Source organism: Oncorhynchus mykiss, chromosome 9 (assembly GCF_057628025.1).
Source record: "Oncorhynchus mykiss isolate SJ-2025 chromosome 9, ASM5762802v1, whole genome shotgun sequence".
NCBI classification, from domain to species: Eukaryota; Metazoa; Chordata; class Actinopteri; order Salmoniformes; family Salmonidae; genus Oncorhynchus; species Oncorhynchus mykiss.
The window spans coordinates 65,249,766-65,272,981 of NC_143030.1; the positions used below are offsets into that span (position 1 = coordinate 65,249,766).

Sequence of the window (23,216 nt, forward strand, 5' to 3'; positions counted from 1 at the left end):
GGGTGTAAATATGGTTTATCTGGCTGCTGATTACTGTGGACTCTTAAACATTCTCACTCACACTGGCAAGCACATGAAGACTACTACACGTTTATGTTTGTTTGGTCACTGTGTGTCCTCAAGGAGAGTTAAACAAGCAGCCATCACTCCCTTTCTGTCTGTTGACCTCAGCCCCTCTTCACACACATACCTACACACAGTCAGCTGTGAGTGGAGCTCGTATCACTGTCTGCTGTCTGGATGTACTCATGTGTGTGCTGGTCACTGGACAGCCCCATCAATATGCATCTGTTTCTTGTGACTGCAGCTACAGTATCTAACCTGACTGCAGCCTTTGCCTCTGGTCTCCGACAACTCCTGATTCTCTAGATACTCTCTATGAGTCAGTCAACCCTTTTGCAGTAACAATGAAACCAACACTTTTATTCATGATGGAATTCATGTGGTCTGCTTGCAAACAAAGACTTAGCTAAGAAATACTGTAAACCAGAGACCTCACCCGGCAGTACTTGTGTTCTCGGAGGTAGGCTTACCTCAGCTCCGTCGGCGATCAAACCCAGTCAACGAGGGCATTATAACTTTTGGGTTAAAGACTATGTAAATGATACAGGCTGTCAGTAGGTTTCGTTTCAAAAACTTTGCTTTTCAAAAACAAATTCTCCTCATGGTTTCCTTCTCCATGGACGTCCTTGTGTCACCTCTTCTCTGCCATATCAAAAAGAGGCAGGAACACCAGGCAGGAACACCAGGCAGGAACACCAGGCAGGAACACCAGGCAGGAACACCAGGCAGGCAGGAACACCAGGCAGGCAGGAACACCAGGCAGGAACACCAGGAAGGCAGGAACACCAGGCAAGAACACCAGGCAGGAACACCAGGCAGGAACACCAGGCAGGAACACCAGGCAGGCAGGAACACCAGGCAGGAACACCAGGAAGGCAGGAACACCAGGCAAGAACACCAGGCAGGAACACCAGGCAGGAACACCAGGCAGGAACACCAGGCAGGAACACCTGGTAGGAACACCAGGCAGGCAGGAACACCAGGCAGGCAGGAACACCAGGCAGGCAGGAACACCAGGCAGGAACACCAGGCAGGAACACCAGGCAGGAACACCAGGCAGGAACACCAGGCAGGCACACCAGGCAGGCACATCAGGCAGGAACACCAGGCAGGAACACCAGACAGGAACACCAGGCAGGCACACCAGGCAGGAACACCAGGCAGGAACACCAGAATGCAAACTTGTAGTGTACTCAAGGTTTTAAAATGATTCTAAAGTTTGTAATTTCCACTTTAAAATGTCAGACTTGATTTGCCCTAATGAAACATGTATCAACCTCTACAAAAAATGTCCATTAATAATAATCCACATAATAATTCACATTTCCTGTTGGCACAGGATTATTTTCATGCTGTAGCAAACTAGGTCAAATTAAGATCTGTCCTCTCTTTCTCGCTCTCCATGTCTGTCTGTCTGTCTGTCTGTCTGTCTGTCTGTCTGTCTGTCTGTCTGTCTGTCTGTCTGTCTGTCTGTCTGTCTGTCTGTCTGTCTGTCTGTCTGTCTGTCTGTCTGTCTGTCTGTCTGTCTGTCTGTCTCCGCTCCTTGCCATAGTTCTGACTTCTCATCATTTCATTACATCTAAGGCTTCAGCACTTACAAGTGTTAAAGAAGGAGTGCAAAATAAAATAAAATGTTCACAATTGGCACCGCAAAGTTTCACAGAATAATTCTGCAGATCAAAATACAGCAGAACCCCCGTTCCCATTTTATCGCTGAGAGCATGATTTACTAAATCCCCTGCAATATGTTTTGAATCAAATGCTCTTCCTTTCACATCTAAAGGCCTCTTATAGCAAATCAGAGGACGTGTCTTGCTTCTCTTCTCGCACATTTCATTTACTTCGTATATATATATTTTTTGCCAACCTCAGTATTTGGTGGTGGATTTCACTGCATTTAAAAAGGTTGTGGTATATACAGTCCTTGGGACATCCCTCAACTGCTGGTGTAGCCATGGAAATAGAGAAGAGTATTTCCTAAAGGGAAGGGAAAGCCTTACTCATTCTCACAGGCAGAGAGAGGGTGTGTTCTGTTCACGGCAAGAGGTCTCCTGCTACAGCAGTCTCATCCATGTGCTGTGTGAGACTCAGCTGAGAGAGAGAGGTATCCACAAAAAAGAGACAAGCAATCCCACCCTCTCCTCTCCTCTACTTACCCAGCCCTCTTTCTAAGTCTTCCCACTTTTCTCATTCCGACAAAGTCAGCGTGGCCTGCACCACAACTGAGAGAGATGGAAGTAATTACATTTGAGGCAAGAGAAGCACGGGAACGTTTAAGGAGACTAAAGTCAAATCAGAGCAGACCACGGGTTTCAAAGCTCTCTCTGTTTCTCTCTCTGCTCCCTCAGCCTGAATGCCAGGACATTGATCAGTGTTTTATTTGATCTGTGATTTAGGATTTATTCTCTAACATTGAGAGCAGGGGGATTTCTGTGGGTTAGGTAGGTAGCAATCCGTGAAAGTATCATGATGGAAGAAAACTGTTCTTGACTATATTTGGTGCTAGCTAGCAGAGGGGGAACTTTCAGACATGACAATGAGCATATAGCTATTGTACTTGGATGTGAGCCCACCATCTAAATCTAAGTCCATCTTCATTTCTCCATCCAGACAATGAGTTTTCTCATGACTCCTCACCTTCACTTTTCATCTTCCCAGATCTCTCTCTCTCTCTCTTACTCCCTCTCGCTGATCTTCCCTGGGCGGCCGCAGTCACATCATACAGTACATAGATCCCTCCATCTGGCCCTGGACTCAGCCAGGCTGAAGGAGACTCAGCAATGACAGCTCCTGTGGCCAGGCGAAACGCACGCAGAGGCCCGTGCCAAATTGCTAATAGAAGCCAGACGTGTAGCACATGAGGAGTGAGGTTTTCACAGCACAACCCAATTCCAGGGGGGATAGTTGGTGGAGAATATAGGAGGAGAAAGAGAAAAATTGTGGGGGACACAGGGAGAGAAAGGAGAGGAAAGAGAAAAAATATATCTTCTTCACAGGACGTTTCATGTGGCAGGGCCTCTCTCCCCAGCTCTATCAGATGTCACAGGCTCAGGGGTCAAGCAACCTTTAACTGCTTTTTGTTACTTTGCCTTATTCAGAGAGGCTGGATCACATCGCTCAGAACAGTTGTTGCCTCCCATAGAGGTGTCAGAGGAGAAAGACCTCTCCCCTGCCAAGATGAGTGGAAGCAGATCGGTAGAACGTCAGCCAACATAACACTTCAGTCAGGTATCTCTTTGGAAGTGGGCCCACTGTCTATGGTCCCACTGTTAGATGGTGTTAGATGGTGCTCTGTGAATATACAGATTGAGCTCTATTTATACCTTAATTTATCATGGGCTCATAAACAAACACGCACACACATGCACACACACAAACACACATAGACACACACTCCATAGTGACTATTAGGAAGGCAACATAAGGGATGTAAAAGGGAAAACAGGAGAAAAGTGAGCCAGAATGCTTGAGAGAGAGAGAGAGAGAGAGAGAGAGAGAGAGAGAGAGAGAGAGAATAGTTGGAGTCAGAGTATAACTTTGATCAGATGATTCATAATCATAATTATGTGACTCATGATGTCTCCAAGAGAACTCGGGGCTGTTCTTCCCATCCTCCTCTCCTCCCCCTCCTCCTCCCATCCTTCTCTACTCCTCCCCTCTTCTCTCCATCCTCCTCCCCTCCCCTCTTCTCCTGGATGAGTTGCATGGTGGTCATAAGTGAGGCATCCAGAGTGGGAACTGAGCGTCCTCTTTAGGCTCTGCATGCCCTTGTGCCAGAGTTCAGAGCATGCGATAGCAGCAGGAACAGTGAGTGCTACTGAGACTGAAAAACCCTTACAGAGAACCACAGACAGAAAAGAGAACATCAAATCAAATGTATTTATATAGCCCTTCGTACATCAGCTGATATCTCAAAGTGTTGTACAGAAACCCAGCCTAAAACCCCAAACAGCAAGCAATGCAGGTGTAGAAGCACGGTGGCTAGGAAAAACTCCCTAGAAAGGCCAAAACCTAGGAAGAAACCTAGAGAGGAACCAGGCTATGTGGGGTGGCCAGTCCTCTTCTGGCTGTGCCGGGTGGAGATTATAACAGAACATGGCCAAGATGTTCAAATGTTCATAAATGACCAGCATGGTCCAATAATAATAAGGCAGAACAGTTGAAACTGGAGCAGCAGCACGGCCAGGTGGACTGGGGACAGCAAGGAGTCATCATGTCAGGTAGTCCTGAGGCATGGTCGTAGGGCTCAGGTCCTCCGAGAGAGAGAAAGAAAGAGAGAAAGAGAGAATTAGAGAGAGCACACTTAAATTCACACAGGACACCTAATAGGACAGGAGAAGTACTCCAGATATAACAAACTGACCCCAGCCCCCCGACACATAAACTACTGCAGCATAAATACTGGAGGCTGAGACAGGAGGGGTCAGGAGACACTGGTGAGTCATACTGTAAGTCATCACTAAGACTCCATGTCTCTCTTAAGAGAAGGTTAATAGTAGTATGAATCAAGAGTTTAGTCCAAACAGTCTAATATTACTGTTTATCCTTGGGGACTTGTCATGATAGGCATCACCTTGAATGGTCAGTTGTGTTGATTTGGAGTGAAGATATTAAGATGATGGTAGACAGAGGTATAGTTCAGCCCTTACATGGAGAGCTGCATCACTCCCTGAAGGTCCACTCACCAACGCATGAGTCTGAGGAATAGTAATCAAGGTAGTAATAATTTACAACATTTGTCAAAACAAAAATGTATCTCATTTGAAAGAGCATTTGGAAAAACATTGTATTTCTAATTTAAACCACTAACCTCTGAATCATTGGCAAGCTGTACACAATCAAAATACATCTCAATTGTAAATCTACAAAGGAATGAGAGAACACCACCCTCTGGGCAGTGGGCACTGATTTCCAGATGTTCCATCTATCTTTACAGGGGATAAACTACAAAGGGATTTGGCCATTAGGATTCAGGATAAGGACAGGTGAACACACACAGCTCTTGGCTTCAGACATGAGAGGACCAACCTGTGTTCTTGTCTCCTTCACCATCTGTGGTGGTTTATGATGAGCTATTACAATTTTTCATCCTGGGTGTTCCACTATCACAAAATCATTAGAAGAAGAACAGATGCAGGATGGGTCCAACGTGTATATTTAGAACACCTGCTGGACAAACAGCTTCCTCTCTTTGGACAAACAAGGTCACTCTCCTTTCCCTGCTGTACCAGCGTACAGGTGGTCCTTCCTCAGCCCAGTTTGTACCCCCTATACTGGTGACGTGCACAAAGATTGGGGATAGGGTATAGCGTTCTGCTTTAGACTCTATCGCTGCATGTGATTGCCAAAATAAGTCATATCGTCATTCACAGATGTTTGATGCATTTGATTTCATCACAAATGGCATCAGTCACCCTGAAGCGACCTGAGAGGCTAAGTTAGCAAAGAGAAAAAAATATATAAATCTTGCTGGTATGACAAAGAACCAGAATGTGAGTATTGGGTGATAAAACCCCTTTTAGCCCACAAAGAGCAGCATGATGATTCTCTCTCTCTCTCTCGCTCTTTCGCTCTCTCGCTCTCTCTCTGAAGGCTGGGGATGCTTAAGCAGTAACACATGAACCAAAACACAACGGGACAAAGGCAGGAAAACTGGGATTGTTTGCCTGTCTCACGTGTTAACTTATAGTGTTTTGGCAGAGAAGACATGGCACACTCCCATTGATATTCTGTGTCAATCTACCCCTTTATCACATTCCATCTGTACAGAATGTTTTGATTCTGTGTTCTTCCTGTTCATAATAGAGAGTGTGATTGTTGTTTCCAATAAACTGGGATGTCATGTTCTTAAAGGCGACCACAACTGGGCTATCTGGTAATAATGGTGGTTTATGTATTTACTGTAGATGTTTGCAATATCACGTTTGTATTTTCTATGTGCGTGCGTCTGTCTATACAACATGCGTCTGTTCATATTTAAATCCACTTGCTTTTTGCATAATGTGTTTGTCACTTGAGAGTTGATACGTGAACCTGCCATTCCTGAGAAAAATGGACAGTTTAATAAAAAAAGAGTGAAAGAATATTTTTAGTTTGGAACAGGCTGTTTGAATTATGGCTTACTGAAAGCCAGCAGAGAAGCCTTACAAGCTGTCTCTGTTACAGCATTAAGTATTGTCCAAAAGCTACCAGGCCTAGCGAAACATTTTCCATAGACGTGTCTCAGAGCTGGTCCCAGAGCAAGTCAAAGCTCTTGTAAAAAGGCCCGACTGACATCTTTCTTTCTTTCTTTCTAACCATTGGCTGTTTGATTCTCACACAGGGCCAGTTGGAGTTGAATGAGCCCAGAAGTACTCCTCACCTCAGTCACATGTCCTCTTCTCCCCCGCTTCAACCTCTCTCTCGGTCTTCCCTTCCTTCTCTCAAATCTCCAAAACTGTGATTATATTGTAATCTCACGCCATTCTGACCAGAAGGCCCTGAGACTGAGAGCAGGTGGAGGTCTCTTTGTGGGCCTGGGATATGGGAGGCTGGATACCCTTTATAAGGACCAGGATGTGTCAGGTTTCAAATGGAGAGAGAAAAAAGAGAGAAAAAAAAATTGAAACATAATAGATCTGTCGACCCTTGCCCTCTTCATTAGAACAGACTCTCATCCTCTCCTCTGCTTGCTTGTGAAACAACACTCAGGTTTGTTTGAGATGTAACTCAACCCTTGGACAGGACATGGTGTGTAAAGTCTCCTGTCCTTTACCCTTGCACCAAACAAACTGATATTACAACTCCAATCATTCAGGCCCCCCTGTCGTGGCTCTATGGGAATTGAAAGACACTCACATTAAAGGATATCAGTTTTTAAACTTCTCAGACCCACTATGAGATATATCCCTCCAGTGACTCCAGCATTAGTCCCAGCCACTCTCTATATAAGCTCATGCAGCGAGCTAGCCTGTACCTCCTCAACGTTAGTGTTGGTTACCCTAATGCACTGATCACAGAGTTAGCATTTAATATGGCTTCTATATAAGGCTGTGTGGCTCGATGTGACACCTTGGTGGTCTGTACAGCATGAGCACCAACATGAGCTTATAAGGAGGAGCCTGTTGCTGGGATTAGATGGGGTGCATATAACCTTGTTTTAATGGGAAGTATCGTGACTCACCATCCTAAACATTGTTTTTCCACTTAGAGGGCTGGGACATAGTCATTGTGACGCGCGTGGACTCAGATGATGGAATACAGGCAGAACAAACCCCTGCATTCTTCATTCTGGGGCATTCTTCTAGCCACGCTGTCATCCACCAGCCAGGGCTAAACACAGTCTGGACAGGATGTAGAAAAACAATGCAGCAGGAAATGGTTAGGTGTGCGATAGGAGAGAAGTTCGAAAACAAGCAGAAAGGCTCAAACACATGGGGGGTCGTGTTCTGGTCATGAAACTAAAACTACAGTTTACAAAGGAGGACAGTCATTTGTATTTATGTATTGTAACAGTGTAAAAATGTCAGCAATTGTATATACAACCACTGTTCATCATTAACAGACAACCTTATAATACTTTAAACGTTTCAATACTTACTTCTTATACCTAAATCTAACTGTGTAAATCTGTGTTTGAAATCACACATTCAGTTGAACAGATAGATTTTGTTACTTTTATCTATTCAGGGGAGCCCAATTGAGACCGTGGTCTCATTCTCAATGGTGCCCTGAGAACAAACAATTCACAAATCAACATGATAATTCAATAGAACAGCGACAAAAAAAGAAACTGAAAGATACCTCCAGTCACATATACATTACATTTTGACTAAACTATTAAATTACTTTTAATCAACCAAAGCACTCGCAAACCTCAGTGAATGTATTCCTCATCAGTGTTCTAAACTGCCCTATTGGCACCAAGGATTCAAGATGTAATTAGGATTGTAAATTATTCCAAACATTGGGGGCATTAATAAAACTAGACTGATTTGCCTAGGTTTGTAGAGACACGAGGGACCTACTTCTATAAAAGAAGCCTACTTTAAATCTCAGCTTCAGCTTCTAGCTCGTCTGTATGCTTTTTAAACACACATTTTTTGTCAATCCAGAAGACCAGTTATTTATAGGCGGGAACCTGCTCGATGAGAGAACCATCCAATGCATAAATGTGTAAACCATCTGAAATATTTCTAAGAGAATTAGAAAACAACATATTTCCTGTAGGTAACGCACTTAACACTCTGAATGATAAATTTAGCCCCAGAGCTGATGGAACAGCTTGATAAACAAACAGATGGCCTCATGAGCAGGAAGGAAGCACTAAGAGGCTTCAAACCTCTGTTAGAACCAAGTATGGCTGGATGCTGCAAGCTGATAAGATATGTCTAAAGTCCCCCATAAAATATTTACACTTCTCAGCACCACCAGTTTCTAATATGTGTCCCATTGTGAGGATGAGGTTAAGAGTTTTAATGTGAAGGCCTGTGCTTTTTTCCCCCTATTGATCTGAGGTGGGAGATCTTGTGAGATCATGTTGCTAAGATATTGTTCTTTCCCCATCTTTGTCTTGAAGGTTCACTGTCAGAGTAGGAAATATATGTAGCGGGTGTTGAGGAGGATATGTAGCGGGTGTTGAGGAGGATATGTAGCGGGTGTTGAGGAGGATATGTAGCGGGTGTTGAGGAGGATATGTAGCGGGCGTTGAGGGGGATATGTAGCGGGTGTTGAGGAGGATATGTAGCGGGTGTTGAGGAGGATATGTAGTGGGTGCTGAGGAAGATATGTAGCGGGTGTTGAGGAGGATATGCAGCGGGTGTTGAGGGGGATATGTAGTGGGTGCTGGGGAGGATATGTAGCGGGTGTTGAGGAGGATACGTAGCGGGTGTTGAGGAGGATATGTAGCGGGTGTTGAGGGATATATGTAGCGGGTGTTGAGGAAGATATGTAGCGGATGTTGAGGATGATATGTAGCGGGTGTTGAGGAGGATATGTAGCGGGTGTTGAGGAAGATATGTAGCGGGTGTTGAGGAAGATATGTAGCGGGTGTTGAGGGATATATGTAGCGGGTGTTGAGGAAGATATGTAGCGGGTGTTGAGGAAGATATGTAGCGGGTGTTGAGGGATATATGTAGCGGGTGTTGAGGGATATATGTAGCGGATGTTGAGGATGATATGTAGCTGGTGTTGAGGAGGATATGTAGCGGGTGTTGAGGAGGATATGTAGCGGGTTTTGAGGAGGTGATGATTGTCCAACTCCTCCCAACAATGTTTACTTACTGATATCATTAGCCATTTGTTAGAGGGAGACATGGCAATTAGCCTACACTGGAAAGAGGGCTAAACGATTTGTCAGGTTAGAAGAATAACAAACACATTTTAGTTTGATTGTGTGACTTAAACACCTTTCCATGTATTTTGTCATCTATAAACAGTAATGTTTCTATATTATTGTGTGAACCTTGTTTCAATGAAAAAAGTTTTTGTTGTGATGCCTCGTGTGACTGTGTGTTTTAGGTATGTTAGACCATGGGAGTGGGTGTGGGAAAACCAGCCATATCCTGTATGTATGTATGTGTGTGTGTGTGTGTGTGTGTGTGCTCGCGTTTGTGTCTCTATGTGTGTGTGTGTGTGTGTGTGTGTGTGTGTGTGTGTGTGTGTGTGTGTGTGTGTGTGTGTGTGTGTGTGTGTGTGTGTGTGTGTGTGTGTGTGTGTACGTGCAGGCATGCGTGCGTGTGTGCGTGTGCATGCCTTTGTGTGAGAAAGAAACAGTCCCCTCTGCTCTGCTCTCTCCCTGTACCCCACCACTCCCAGATCCATCCACTACTTTACAGCCACATTCCTACACTGCAGGCATGGCCTCATGCCAGCCCGGTCCCACAGCACGCCCGTCCCACAGCACGCCCGGCCCAATAAGATAACACAGGAGGGGGTCACAGGGCGTACATTGTTCTGAGATACAAATAGGCCAGGCAAATAAACATGACACCCAGAACAGAGTAACATAGGTTCTGAATGCTGCAGGAGGAGAACGGTGGTAGACAGGGCAGACTGTTGCTTCAGCGTCTTTTCTTTACCATCAATTTAAACATTCTACAAACATTCCTGCACATCAAATCAAATTGTATTAGTCACATGTGCCAAATACAACAGGTACCTTACAGTGAAATGCTTACTTACAAGCCCTTAACCAACATTGCAGTTTCAAAAATATACGGATAAGAATAAGAGATAAAAGTAACAAGTAATTAAAGAGCAGCAGTAAAATAACAATATTGAGACTATATACAGGGGGGTACCGATACAGAGTCAATGTGCGGGGGCACCGGTTAGTTGAGGTAGTATGTACATGTAGGTAGAGTTATTAAAGCGACTATGCATAGAGAGTAGCAGTGGTGTAACAGAGAGTAGCAGTGATGTAAAGCGGGGGCACTGCAAATAGTCTGGGGAACCATTTGACTAGATGTTCAGGAGTCTTATGGCTTGGGGGTAGAAGCTGTTTAAAAGCCTCTTGGACATAGACTCGGCACTCCGGTACCGCTTTCCATGCGGTAGAAGAGAGTCCTGGATGGCAGGAAGCTTGGCCCCAGTGATGTACTGGGCCGTTCGCACAACCCTCTGTAGTGCCTTGCGGTCGGAGGCCGAGCAGTTGTAACACGAGGCAGTGATGCAACCAGTCAAGATGCTCTCGATGGTGCAGCTGTAGAAACTTTTGAGGATCTGAGGACCCATGCAAAATCTTTTCAGTCTCCTGAGGGGGAATAGGTTTTGTCCTGGCCTCGTCACGACTGTCTTGGTGTGCTTGGACCATGAGAGTTTGTTGGTGATGTGGACACTAATAAACTTGAAGCTCTCAACCTGCTTCACTGCAGCTCGTAGATGAGAATTGGGGTGTGCTCGGTCCACTTTTTCCTGTAGTCCACAATCATCTCCTTTGTCTCGATCACATTGAGAGAGAGGTTGTTGTCCTGGCACCACATGGCCAGGTCTCTGACCTCCTCCCTATAGGCTGTCTCGTCGTTGTTGGTGATCAGGCCTAGCACTGTTGTGTCGTCGGCAAATTTAATGATGGTGTTGGAATCGTGCTTGGCCGTGCAGTCATGAGTGAACAGGGAGTGGACTGAGCACGCACCCCTGAGGGGACCCTGTGATCAGCATGGGGGAGGCCCGTCAGGAGGTCCAGGATCCAGTTGCAGAGGGAGGTGTTTAGTCACAGGGTCCTTAGCTTATTGATGAGCTTTGAGGGCACTATCGTGTTAGGGCTTTCTCCATTCTTATGGAATGGTCTGCCTATGCATGTGAGAGACGCAGACTCGGTCTCAACCTTTAAGTCTTCATTGAAGACTCATCTCTTCAGTAAGTCCTATGATTGAGTGTAGTCTGGCCCAGGAGTGTGAAGGTGAGGTGCACTGGAGCAATGAACCTCCCTTGCTGTCTCTGCTTGGCCGGTTCCCATCTCTCCACTGGGAAGCCTATTACAGGGGCTGAGTCACTGGTGCTCTTCCATGCTGTCTCTAGGAGTGGTGCGTCACCGACGTGATCTTCCTCTCCGGATTGGCGCCCCCACAACCCAACCAAGCCGCACTGCTTCTTAACACAGCGCGCATCCAACCCGGAAGCCAGCCGCACCAATGTGTCAGAGGAAACACCGTGCACCTGGCTACCACTGCGCCCGTCCTGCCACAGGAGTCGCTGGTGCGTGATGAGACAAGGACATCCCTACCGGCCAAGCCCTCCCTAACCCGGACGATGCTAGGCCAATTGTGCGTCGCCCCACGGCCCTCCCGGTCGCGGCCGGTTACGACATAGCCTGGGCGCGAACCCAGAGTCTCTGATGGCACAGCTGGCGCAGCAGTACAGCGTCCTTAACCACTGCGCCACCCGGGAGGCCCGGTTCCAGCCTTTCTAGGGAGTTTTTCATAGCCACTGTGCTTCTACACATGCATTTATTTTTTTTACCTGGTAAGTTGACTGAGAATACATCCTCATTTACAGCAACAACCTGGGGAATAGTTACAGGGGAGAGGGATGAATGAGCCAATTGTAAGCTACTCTTATGATAAGTGCCATGGAATCTTTAGTGACCACAGAGAGTCAGGACACCTGTTTAACATCCCATCCGAAAGACAGCACCCTACAAAGGGCATTGTCCCCAATCCCTGCCCTGGGGCATTTTTTTTAGACCTAAGGAAAGAGTGCCTCCTACTGGCCCTCCAACACCACTTCCAGCAGCATCTGGTCTACCTTCTCGGGACTGACCAGGACCAACCCTGTTTAGCTTCAGAAGCAAGCCAGCAGTGGGATGCAGGGTGGTATGCTGCTGGCTTGTTTACATTGCTTGCTTTTTGGGGTTTTAGGCTGGGTTTCTGTACAGCACTTTGTGACATCAGCTGATGTAAGAAGGGCTTTATAAATACATTTGATTGATTGATTGAACGCTGAGCTGTAGTCAATGAATAGCATTCTCACATCGGTCTTAATCACATCGGCTTACTCACATCGGCTGCGGAGAGCGTGCTCCTCTTTAGTCAAAGAGGGGGTCAGAGTTATATTTATCACAATTAGACCCATCTCGACCGGCAGATAAATTCTTTACCTCTATAATTTGGACACATACTCAGGAAATGAACATGATAGTTTGGGTAGAAACACAACTACTGGTACACAGTATTTTCCTAACCTGACTCCTTGCTAGTCTTTCAGTCTCACAGGTTTACACACAGTCTATGTCAACATGTTCACTGTACCACTAAGACCCCATCAAATTACATCATTCCTATAATGCAACCTTTGTGTTTTTACAGGCAAACATGCGTAACGTGAGGTAACAGAGGCTAAACTCTGTGTGAAGCAGCATTATGCTGATGAGAGCTTGTACATGGGCTGTAAATGGTAGCAGCACAGCGGGATCTGCTGGTGCAACGGGACACTTATGTGCATCATAGAGTGATCTCGCTGCCGGCAGGCAGGGCCACAGAGGCCTGGTGTCCTTAGTCATTACATGTGGCGCTGCTTTACTGCTTCTGTAACTGAGGCTGATTAGCGGATGTACATAAAAACACAAGTGCCCATTTTCAGACATTTTGTGGCTGTTTTAACTAGGTAAGCAAACAGTGCATGGACACTTTTGGATGGTCTTACCCCCACCACACATGTTGTCTCAGTTGGCATGGGCCCACAGTAAAAAACACACGCAGAGAAGAAGGTCAAAATAAAATAAGTCCAGGGCCTGTTGGAAGAAGAGGGGTAATGAGAATGACTGGAACTGTTTTGCAATGAGAACTACCCAGATGATCCCTTGTCTAAATCAATACTATGATTCACTGTTGCTAGGAGTCAGCGTGTACAACAATGGACAATTCCTTCCGACAACCCTGTCTGTCCAGCCAAGTTCCACTCCTTCATTACGAATCTGTCGACCAGTTGACAGTGTTAGACTGGCCTGGAGTAATCAGCAACACCTCCTCACCCTTCCTCTCCTCTAAATGGAAAGGTTGAAAGGAAAGAGAGGAGGAGTTCAAGTGTGTGTGTGTTTCTAGGTAGAACTATTTTGGATTCCATGTAGAACCCGTACCAGAGAGGGTTCTACATGGAACCTAAAACTTTTCTACCTGGAACCAAAAAGGGTTTTACTAGGAACCAAAAAGGGTTTCTTTAAAGGCTTCTCCTATTGGGAGACCCCAATAATCATTTTGGACCCCTTTTTTATATGAGTGTAGTAGAAACAGGAAGTGCAGGCAGGCCTTCACATAGGAAGAATTTAGATGTGTATTACTACAGTAGAGGAGAGAGAGAGGGGGTAAGGGGGAATACAGAGGAAGGGTTGAGCTGTGTGTGTGTGTGCGTGTGTGCGTGTGTGCGTGTGTGTGTGTGTGTGTGTGTGTGTGTGTGTGTGTGTGTGTGTGTGTGTGTGTGTGTGTTAAAGGTATTGTGAAACAGGTTAAAGGCTTACGGTATAGAAGGCCAGTGCTTTAGCATTTGGAGACTACAGTCTAACTCAGGAGTCGCTAAGTGCGAGCTCTCTTTTCCATTTGCAAATCAAGCCTTTATAAATACTGATTAACAATCAAATCTGTCACTATTGCCTCCAATTTTCTTCTTTGACAAGACAATTAAACTTAATTTAAACACACACAAAACAAGATGTCAAATAAAGAGCTTTGCCAACAAGCAAAGCAACAAACAGGTTACAGCTCCTGCTAGCTCTTGCTTGCGTTGGCTTTACTTACTGCATGCATGTATACATCCCATGTAGTCTGTTGTGTCCTTGTTTGCTCTCTGTTGCTGTGTGGTAAAGTGGCATTTGCATTGGGACTTAAAAGGGTCCGGGTTGCCTTATAACTACCATTGGAGTGGCACTCAACCCCAACCCCCACTGTGTCAGTGTTTGTCAAATGACTGTTTGTCTTGCAAAGAGAAATTAGGGTATGGAGGAAGGGGTGCCGGCCAGGGCAGGGTCTCAGTGAATAGTGGGGGATTGAATATCAGATGCACATGCAATTAGTTGCTGCATCAGCAGCGTTCATCTCTGAATGTAGGAGTTTTCTGGCATTTGGAGGGAAATAAAGTGTAAAATATTCAATACTGGTTTTAGTCTTGGTGAGTATTATTCTGGGTATGAAACAGAGAGTTGAATATTAACTGATATTTGGAGACCAAATAATTCATAGTATTGAGCTTGTTTCCCGCTCTGGCCCATTCCACTGTGCAGCATATCCAGTCTGTTTAACAGTCTAAAAGAATCACGTTACCAGTTCAGAGACAGTTGTAAGGCAGAGCAGAGTCTAACCTCAAAATTGTGTCAGGATCAAAAAGTTGACTGGCCTTGTGGTGTTGCTATTAAAACTTTTCCCTACTGTATGGAAAGACACGTGTCCAATTGCTTGTAATTGAAAGTGTGTGTTGTGCGTGTGTGCATGCCTGTGTGTGTGTCTGTGTGTGAGGTCTATATTTATAAGAGTGGCCAAGCTGTTTGGAGTACTGTGAGGTATTTTGTTGTGTTCCTAATCTGTTGCCACAACAACATGGTGATGATGTTACAGCTGAGGCATGGGGATAGCCGCACCCCTTTTTTGTGAGAAATCTCTTATGACCGGAGAATTCGAGGGTAAATAAATTGAGAAAAATATGGAAAACAAAACACTGTTCAGTTGCATACTCTCAAGTTGGCATGGAAAATAACAGAACAGGGCATTTTCAGTTCCATCTGGATGCGCTGACTCCCTCAGAGAGTCAGAATATAGATAAAGTATAGTGAATGGTCAATTCTCTCTCCCCTTTAAAAGATGTAGCATATTGAACATGACCCTTTAGTTGAAATGACAGCACTCCTGGAAAGTGACATGTGAGACAAAAAACCATGACCTAAATCCAACTGCATTACCTAATCTTGTTTTAGTTGTTTAGCTTCATATTAGCTATACAGTACCAAAGTTACATTCCCTCCCTGTTTGGAGAGATTTTGAAGTAGTACATGTATTTAAAAGATAAGAATCCCTGTACTAAAATGGCTGAGTTCTAAAATGAACTGCAAAATGTCAATAAAGTTGCGCTTATGCCTGTGTAGTAACACTGTAATTACTACAGGAATTATATAGGACCTGCTATACAATTACATGGTGTTAGCGTTGAGTGTTGTTTTTTTGTTATTACTTAATTAATAACATAATGAACAGTCTATATTCCAACATGTTAATACAATGTTTTTAATAGTGTAATTACAGAATTACTTCACAGGTTTTTGAGCAACTTAACGTTAGCCCAAACAGCCACCAGATGGCACTATTATGTATTTTACGTCATTTGTCATCTGCATCCGACTTTAATGTGCCCAGCCGGCTATACACTCGTGTCCCTTGGTGACCGGGTCTTACATAAAACATCTTTCATTCAAGCTGCAAAGGCATCTATTTCCCCCATAACTCAATTTAATGGCCCGCCGGCTAAAAAAAACTGAGAAAATATGCAAACTATCTTAATAAAACACAATTTCCCACCACCACGAGTGGCTAATGCTACTTCCTGATGTTGTGCGCCCCGTTCATCCAGACTGCTGCAACCTGATTGGCTGAAAGTGGTATACAACATCCGGAAAATTGTGTTTAATTAAGACAGTAAGCATTTTTTCCCAGGTCAGTGAGATATGCAACCAACGTGGTCCAAGAGCATTTCGTATTATTCTGTACGTAAATCCAAGACACTCCATTTAGTATGATATGTTAAATTTCACATGGTATGCATTAACTTGTGGAGGTCCATCATCGATTTCGTATGTATGTTACAAATTACAAAGAATTTGCAAAAAGTATGATCTGTTACAAATTCCAATTTGTTGTAGCAAATGTTAACGTTAGCTAGCTCTAGGGGTTAGGGGCTAAGGTTAGGGTTAAGATTTGGCGTTAGGTTAATGGGTTAAGGTTAGGGGAAGGGTTAACTAAAAGGGTTAAGGTTAGGGTTATGGGAAGGGTTATCTAACATGCCAAGTAGTTGAAAAGTAGCTAAAAAGTAGTAAGTAGTTTGCAAAGTTGCTAATTAGCGAAAATGCTAAAGTTGTCCATGATGAGATTTAAACACACAACCTTTGGGTTGCTAGACGATTGCGTTATACGCCCGCCCATCCACCCCGACCAACCATTCTCCTTTAGTTTTTGCTTTAAGTAACCTATCTTATTTAACCATACCAAACATGTAAACATATCATACTAATTTGAGTGTCCCGGATTTTCTTTTACTATGTTACATCTAGTCTATGAGACCAGCTGATGCAACCGGTCAACAATTCAGAGTGCTAGGTGGAACAATCAGCCATAATAATAACTGACTAGGAGCACACAGCTCTCTTATCAGTCCCTTACGTATTCCTTTACCTCTCTCGTCTGTCTGACCTCAAACTTTTGACCCTGCTTTGTCAGGGAGATAAGACTGGGTCTGTGCCTGCCTGTCTGTCTACCACAATAATCACAAATCAAGTCATCATGATGATGTGGCAAGTAACACTTTGTTTCTTGAAAGTCCAATATCTGCTGACATGCAAAACATTTTGGGACTGTATCAACCGTGGACTTATTTGTATTTATCGTTTAAGGCCTGTCCATACAAGCATATTGAGGTCACAAGACCCATCAGTGTTAACATGTCAGAAGATAATTTGCAATGGTTTAAAAATCAACAGACATACATATGAAGATGGGCAAAAACTGGTTGAATCAACATTGTTTCCTATCACGTTTCAGGAGAAGACCCAGATGCAGACAGTGTCGAAGTAACAAATATTTATTACTAGAACAGGGGGCAGACAAAATGACAGGTCAAGGGCAGGCAGAGTTCAGTAATCCAGATCAGAGTCCAAAAGGTACAGAACGGCAGGCAGAGGTCAATAATCCAGGCTGGTGTGACAATGTACAGAATGCCAGGCAGGTTCAGGGGCAGGCAGAATGGTAAAAAATGGAAAAACTAGAAAACAGGAACTAGAAAAAGACAGGAGCAAGGGGAAAAACGCTAGTAGGCTTGACGAACAAAATGAACTGGCAACAGACAAACAGAGAACACAGGTATAAATACACAGGGGATAACGGGGGAAGATAGGCAACACCTGGAGGGGGGGGGGGGGGGGGGGGGGGGGGGGGGGGGAGACAAGCACAAAGACAGGGGAAACAGATCAGGGTGTGACAGTTTCCAAGTATTTTCAACCAAAGAATTCAATGTTATGACGTTGAATCAACATAGAATAGTGATTGGATTTTCAAAAATCTAAATCCAATGACAGTGTGAAATGTTTGGTTTATTTCACATTTGGTTGAGTTGTCAACGTTAGGGGGGTCAGAAGTGTATGGAAAATTGCTGTACCATTGGAAATTATACAATCTTGCGATCGGAAATAGAATTGCTAATCGTTAGATGGTGATATGATCTGGGTAGAAACTATAAACCCTTGTCATAAACAGACGGTTTCACTTTCATCCATCTGCAAGCTCATCATGTGGGTCTAAAAAGGGAGCGAGAGAGAGTGATGAATGGGAGCACTAGCTCCAGGATTATGACTGTGAACCGGCATGTTGCCCCCAACAGCTGTGAATCGCCCGCAGATGATCCCCATTATTATCCCAGCAGCTCTACGACTCTACGACCCCCCCCCCCCCCCCCCCCCCCCCCTCGGCATGAAGACTATACTATAGAACTAAAAGTAAGGGTGCTTTGTGGTTCTATATTGAACCTTTTTGATGTTCAATATGAAGCCAGCCATTGAACCCATTTTGATTCTAAAGAGTTAGAATATTAAAACCATTACTTCTGGAAGTGTAGTTCTAAACATGAGTGAGCCTTGAGTGGACAGTCTTTAGTGCCACCCAGCTAAATGTGCCCCCTCAGTCCCAATCCCCTTTAGCTGTGTGAAACAGCTAAACCAACGGACACAATTCCAGCCAGGCGAGTGGCTTTATTGAACATCTCATTTCAGTGAGGTGGTTGCTTCTGACTTGCAACGTAACCACTTTCCAACTGTGTGGGTCTCTATTAGTGTGACTCAGAAACAGAAATAGGAAATGTTCTCAGTTAGTTCCCACACCCTGGGAGAAATAACCTCATGCTGTGAGAGATGAAGGACAGAATGCATCATCTACCTGAATCAGATCTTATGTTGCATTATTCCTCTAATAGTGAACACATACGCAGCCCAGACTTGTGTGATACTCATGCATACTGTAGCATATGGCTGCATATGGGCAAGATGGAGACAGTTGTTAAAATTCACAACATACATTGTATTTTCCAGAATGTCTGATTAATTATAATCGTTTGACCACTATATCACCCCAACCCTCTAAATCTACTGATTTTTATATTTTACCTTTATTTAACCAGGCAAGTCAGTTAAGAACAAATTCTTATTTTCAATGACGGCCTGGGAACAGTGGGTTAACTGCCTGTTCAGAGGCAGAACGACAGATTTGTACCTTGTCAGCTCGGGGGTTTGAACTCACAACCTTCCGGTTACTAGTCCAACGCTCTAACCACTAGGCTACCCTGCCGCCCCCGGCAAATTCAAATTCCTGTGTGACCATCTTCAAGAAAATAATGTTGGTAAATAACCACCCTCCTCACTCCATTCCAACCAGGAGGAATACTTAGTAACAACTCGAGGTAGAAAAGGTCATTGAGAGTATTTAACTGATAAATACCGATGATGTTACTCTGTATCAATTGACCAACAAGTTAATAATATACTGTATCTGGTTATCTTTGTTAAATCTCTGTTGGTCAGCATCACCCAGGTAGAAAAGGTTACAGAGAGACAACCATGTGATCTTTATTAGGCAGATAGACCAAAATCCCCTCCACATTCTAAAGGGTTGAACGCAAATGGTGGCTGCGCGCCAAGGAGAGAATAAAATGATCAGAATACCCAGATCGGGAAGATTTCTCCAGACAGTTCGGGAAGATTTCAGTGTCATACAGATGACTCCGTTCTGAGTGTAGCCCACTCTAGATTGACGATACACGTTGGTCTTCTGTCTGTCTTTTTCTGAATTAAGAGCTCCACCTCTTCAAAAGTTTGTCACGAGTCGAGGAACTCCCTCCTTTCAATATCCTTTCAATTAGGACAGAGGAGCGAGCGTAGTGAGGGAGAGCGAGTCGAGGGAAGAAGCTGACTGAGCATTTAGGAGAGATACAGCGAGTTTGAGTTTCAAGGCATGCAGTTTAGAGAAATAGAACAACCTCTCCACAAGCTCTACTGATCTAAAAACATAAGAGCAACGCAGGTGTTGATTAAAACAAATACAATTTTAGTGGATTAATTGAGAAATAGAATGGGTTCCAAAAGATACCATTCGAAGACACCGGGAAAACTGAACTACTCATTATTCTGCATTGGGGTTTGTCTAATAATTCTGCTACCGTTGTGTGATACATTCAACTTGGACGTGGAGAACCCTTCTGTCTACAGCGGACCTAATGGGAGCTACTTTGGATATTCCGTGGAATTTTACTTGACCAATTCTTCAAGGTGAGTATTTTTTCCATCCTGGAAGTCATTTAGAAAGTTACTGTGAACACGGTGGGGAATATGAGGTAATTGACAGTCATTTTCATTGTATGGTAAGTGGTAAACATCTCAGGAGGTTAGAGGGTTTATTCCCGAGTATCAACTGAATCTTTTGGTATAGCCTACATTTAATAAATCAGTTATTACATCAGGTAAATGCACATATGGAATTAGATTTTCTCTTTTGGTTTTGGTTACAAATCCATCCATCCGTGCACGTGCACGATGCACTGGAAAAAGGTTACCCTCATATGATGACGACCAGTGACCGCCCTATGGTACGATTGGGAATAAAAACGTAATCTTTCCTATTGGAAAACGTGTGGGAATGTGACCTCTGAGTCACAAACAAGCTGTGACTTTTATCTCAGCATCCTGGCATGCAGTGGCTCCATCACATCAGTCCTGTCATGTCATTTCCATGTAAAAGGGACGTGAAGTTCACAGAAGCGTGTCAAAGTGGGTGTAAAATGAAAACTAAGAGTCTATATTTGAGAAATTAAGGCATATATACATTTTTCAAACATTTTCCATCCTAAAAATGTGGAATTAACAAAGGCTTTGATTTCTGGTCAGACAGATGGAAAAGGGGTCTTAGAAAACATCTACCAGAAAAAGTCTTAAAACGTGTTAGAAATACATTAAAACACGATGTTGAAGTAAAGACCCCTGCCAACTAATTTCAGAGAAAATGTTCTGTCTTCTAAGTTTAAGAAATATTGCCTTGTGCCTTGAAATGCCCATATCCTCAAGATATCTTCTAAATTCTTTCACTCATGAGGAAGGAGGATAATGAAAGTTCACAGAAGTAACAAGTAAAGGTAGACTTATCGCTTAGTTAGTTTTGACTGATCTTTAAAAAATATATCTATAAATTATTAAGTGATTGAAACACGAATTTCAGAAAAATCGGTAACAGAATTTCTGCAATTGAGTTGGCTACAATGGGAAATCATAGTAGTCACAAACCACAGTTGGGTTCCCAAGTTTGGAAAGCACAGTACTGCACAGTAGAGTAGAGTAAAGAAAAGTAGATTATAGTTCAGTACAGTAGAGTTCAGTGGAGCTCAGTACAGTAAAGAAACGTTGAGTTTAGTACAATAGAGCACACTACAGTCGAGTACACTATAATGCACTCTAGTGTACCGAACTACGCTTTACTGTACTGATCTCTAATGTCCAAACTTGTGAAGCATAGACGTCTATGGTTGGTTCAGACCAACCAAATGTGGTCTTGTTTGGCGGCAGAACTCATTAAAATAATAGCCAGTGTGTAGAATAATACCCAAATATGCAAAGGAGAATTTTGCATATGTATACCTTTGTATGCCCATTTAGGATACATCACTATCAGGAAAATGACATTGATATCCATAATTATTATGCATTTCTGTGTAGTACAGATCAGGGACCCATGTTGAAATTCCGTTCCCGCAATTCCGTTACCGGGTGTCAATGTGTCATGTCATAGTTAACACCCCATTCTTTCTGCAGACATCGTTGAATCTTAATTCGGAGCAGGTATTTTTGAGTTTTTAGAAAACTCTGTGTAAATTGTTGAAAGTAGTCCTTCTGCATAGAGTTGACTGCTTTGTTAAACGTTGAAATCAAAAATATGAATCTCAGCGTAATTCTGTTACTGTGAATTGCCAGTCTATAGTTCTGCTGAGATCATTCATCAAAGACATTCTCCGGAACTTTGGCGACTGCTAAGTATTTGTAAACCTCCCGCGTTGGACTGGATGTGTCAATGTGTAGTTCATACATATATCATCTATGAGCAGAATTACTGTCTTACCTCCATTTGCCCCGAAATCCCTAGTTTGAAAGCAACTGTTTTTCTGGAAGCTGTGCTTGCGCCATTTTCCCTACATTTCCCCCCATGTGGGCCAACCCTAAACAATTTGAGTTCTAACCAATGAGCTTCAGCCCCTCAAGATGCACACACAGCAGAGCGAGATAGCGAGCAATGACGTGGTACACATATCTGCACATATGTGATGTAGTACACAGTTTTCGGGGACCATATTTGACTCGTGAGTGCTACTCTCAGAACTACTGGCTAGAAAGTAAGTACCGGAGAAAGTACCGGAGAAACTCTTTAAGAAGGGTTTAAAACAGTCCATGTCACACTTATTACAGGTACTTACAGACTACTTGAGCAGCACAGCCAAAATGTGGTCAGGGTAGAACCCGGACTATTTGCATTGTGTGCCCACCCCAACCCCTCTTTTACGCTGCTGCTACTCTCTGTTTATCATATATGCATAGTCACTTTAACTATACATTCATGTACATACTACCTCAAATGGCCCCGACCAACCATGTACAGTAGACCTTTTTTTTCCCGCACTATTGGTTAGAGCCTGTAAGTAAGCATTTCACTGTAAGGTCTACCTACACCTGTTGTATTTGGAGCACGTGACAAATAAACTTTGATTTGATTTGATAGATAGTCTGAAGACAGACGTAGTTGATGATGGAAGGCACCCAGACGGTCACTGCTGTCCATGAGCTGTTTGCTGTGTGTGTCGACCACCACTCATCAGTAGGCCGTGTCAGCGACTCAGCCTGGACCTAGCTATCTGCCCTGTAATTTTAATAATTCATCATTAACCAAAGTGAAGCTTCGCTGGGGTGTCGGCGTCAGACGCAGTCAGATGTCCTGGCTGACCGTGTTTGTGTCTGTCTGGCCATAACGGTCTCACCTGCCAGAGCGTTCTAGGGGTTTAGGAGAGGGGCTTTGTGCAGAGTGGGTCGCCAGTGACTCCAGTTTCCCACTGTTTCTCCTCTCTAGTTCTCTTGACTACAGTTCAGACACAGGCAGGTCTAGCAAAGCTGTATGATTTAGGATGTGATGCTAGCAGACACTGAGTCAGAGGAGAGTCCGTTAAAGCCCATCTACCTCCTCTACCTCCCTTCTCCTCACCCCTTCCTCCCCCTCTGCTGGTCTGATGTCAATCTGCACGGTCTTTAACCCCCCTCCCCCTCTGTCTGCCCAGGCCCCGTCTGTCTCATATATGTAGTGTGAAGTCACAGCAACAGCATGAACAGCAGTCATCTCTCCCGCCGATGACTTCATCTTAACTTTTAACAACTGAGACATCGTGGTAAGGGGAGGAGAGAAGAG

General features: G+C 44.0%; 1 protein-coding gene and 1 long non-coding RNA gene across 2 annotated transcripts in view; one reads left to right on the forward strand and one right to left on the reverse strand.

Annotated features, from left to right (window-relative positions):
• Positions 1 to 3,928: 3,928 nt before the first annotated feature.
• Positions 3,929 to 21,969, reverse strand: LOC118966189 (uncharacterized). Its single transcript, XR_016483395.1, has 4 exons — positions 21,885 to 21,969; positions 7,226 to 7,385; positions 6,425 to 6,602; positions 3,929 to 4,760 (listed from the first exon to the last, which is right to left on the reverse strand). It is a non-coding gene; the product is annotated as an uncharacterized LOC118966189 (long non-coding RNA).
• Positions 19,625 to 23,216, forward strand: part of LOC110532566 (integrin alpha-5) — an 88,197-nt gene continuing 84,605 nt past the window's right edge. Inside the window, exon 1 of the mRNA XM_036988561.2 lies at positions 19,625 to 20,047. Coding sequence (XP_036844456.2) covers positions 19,851 to 20,047 — 197 coding nt within the window. The 5' untranslated portion in view covers positions 19,625 to 19,850. The remainder of the gene's footprint in view (positions 20,048 to 23,216) is intronic.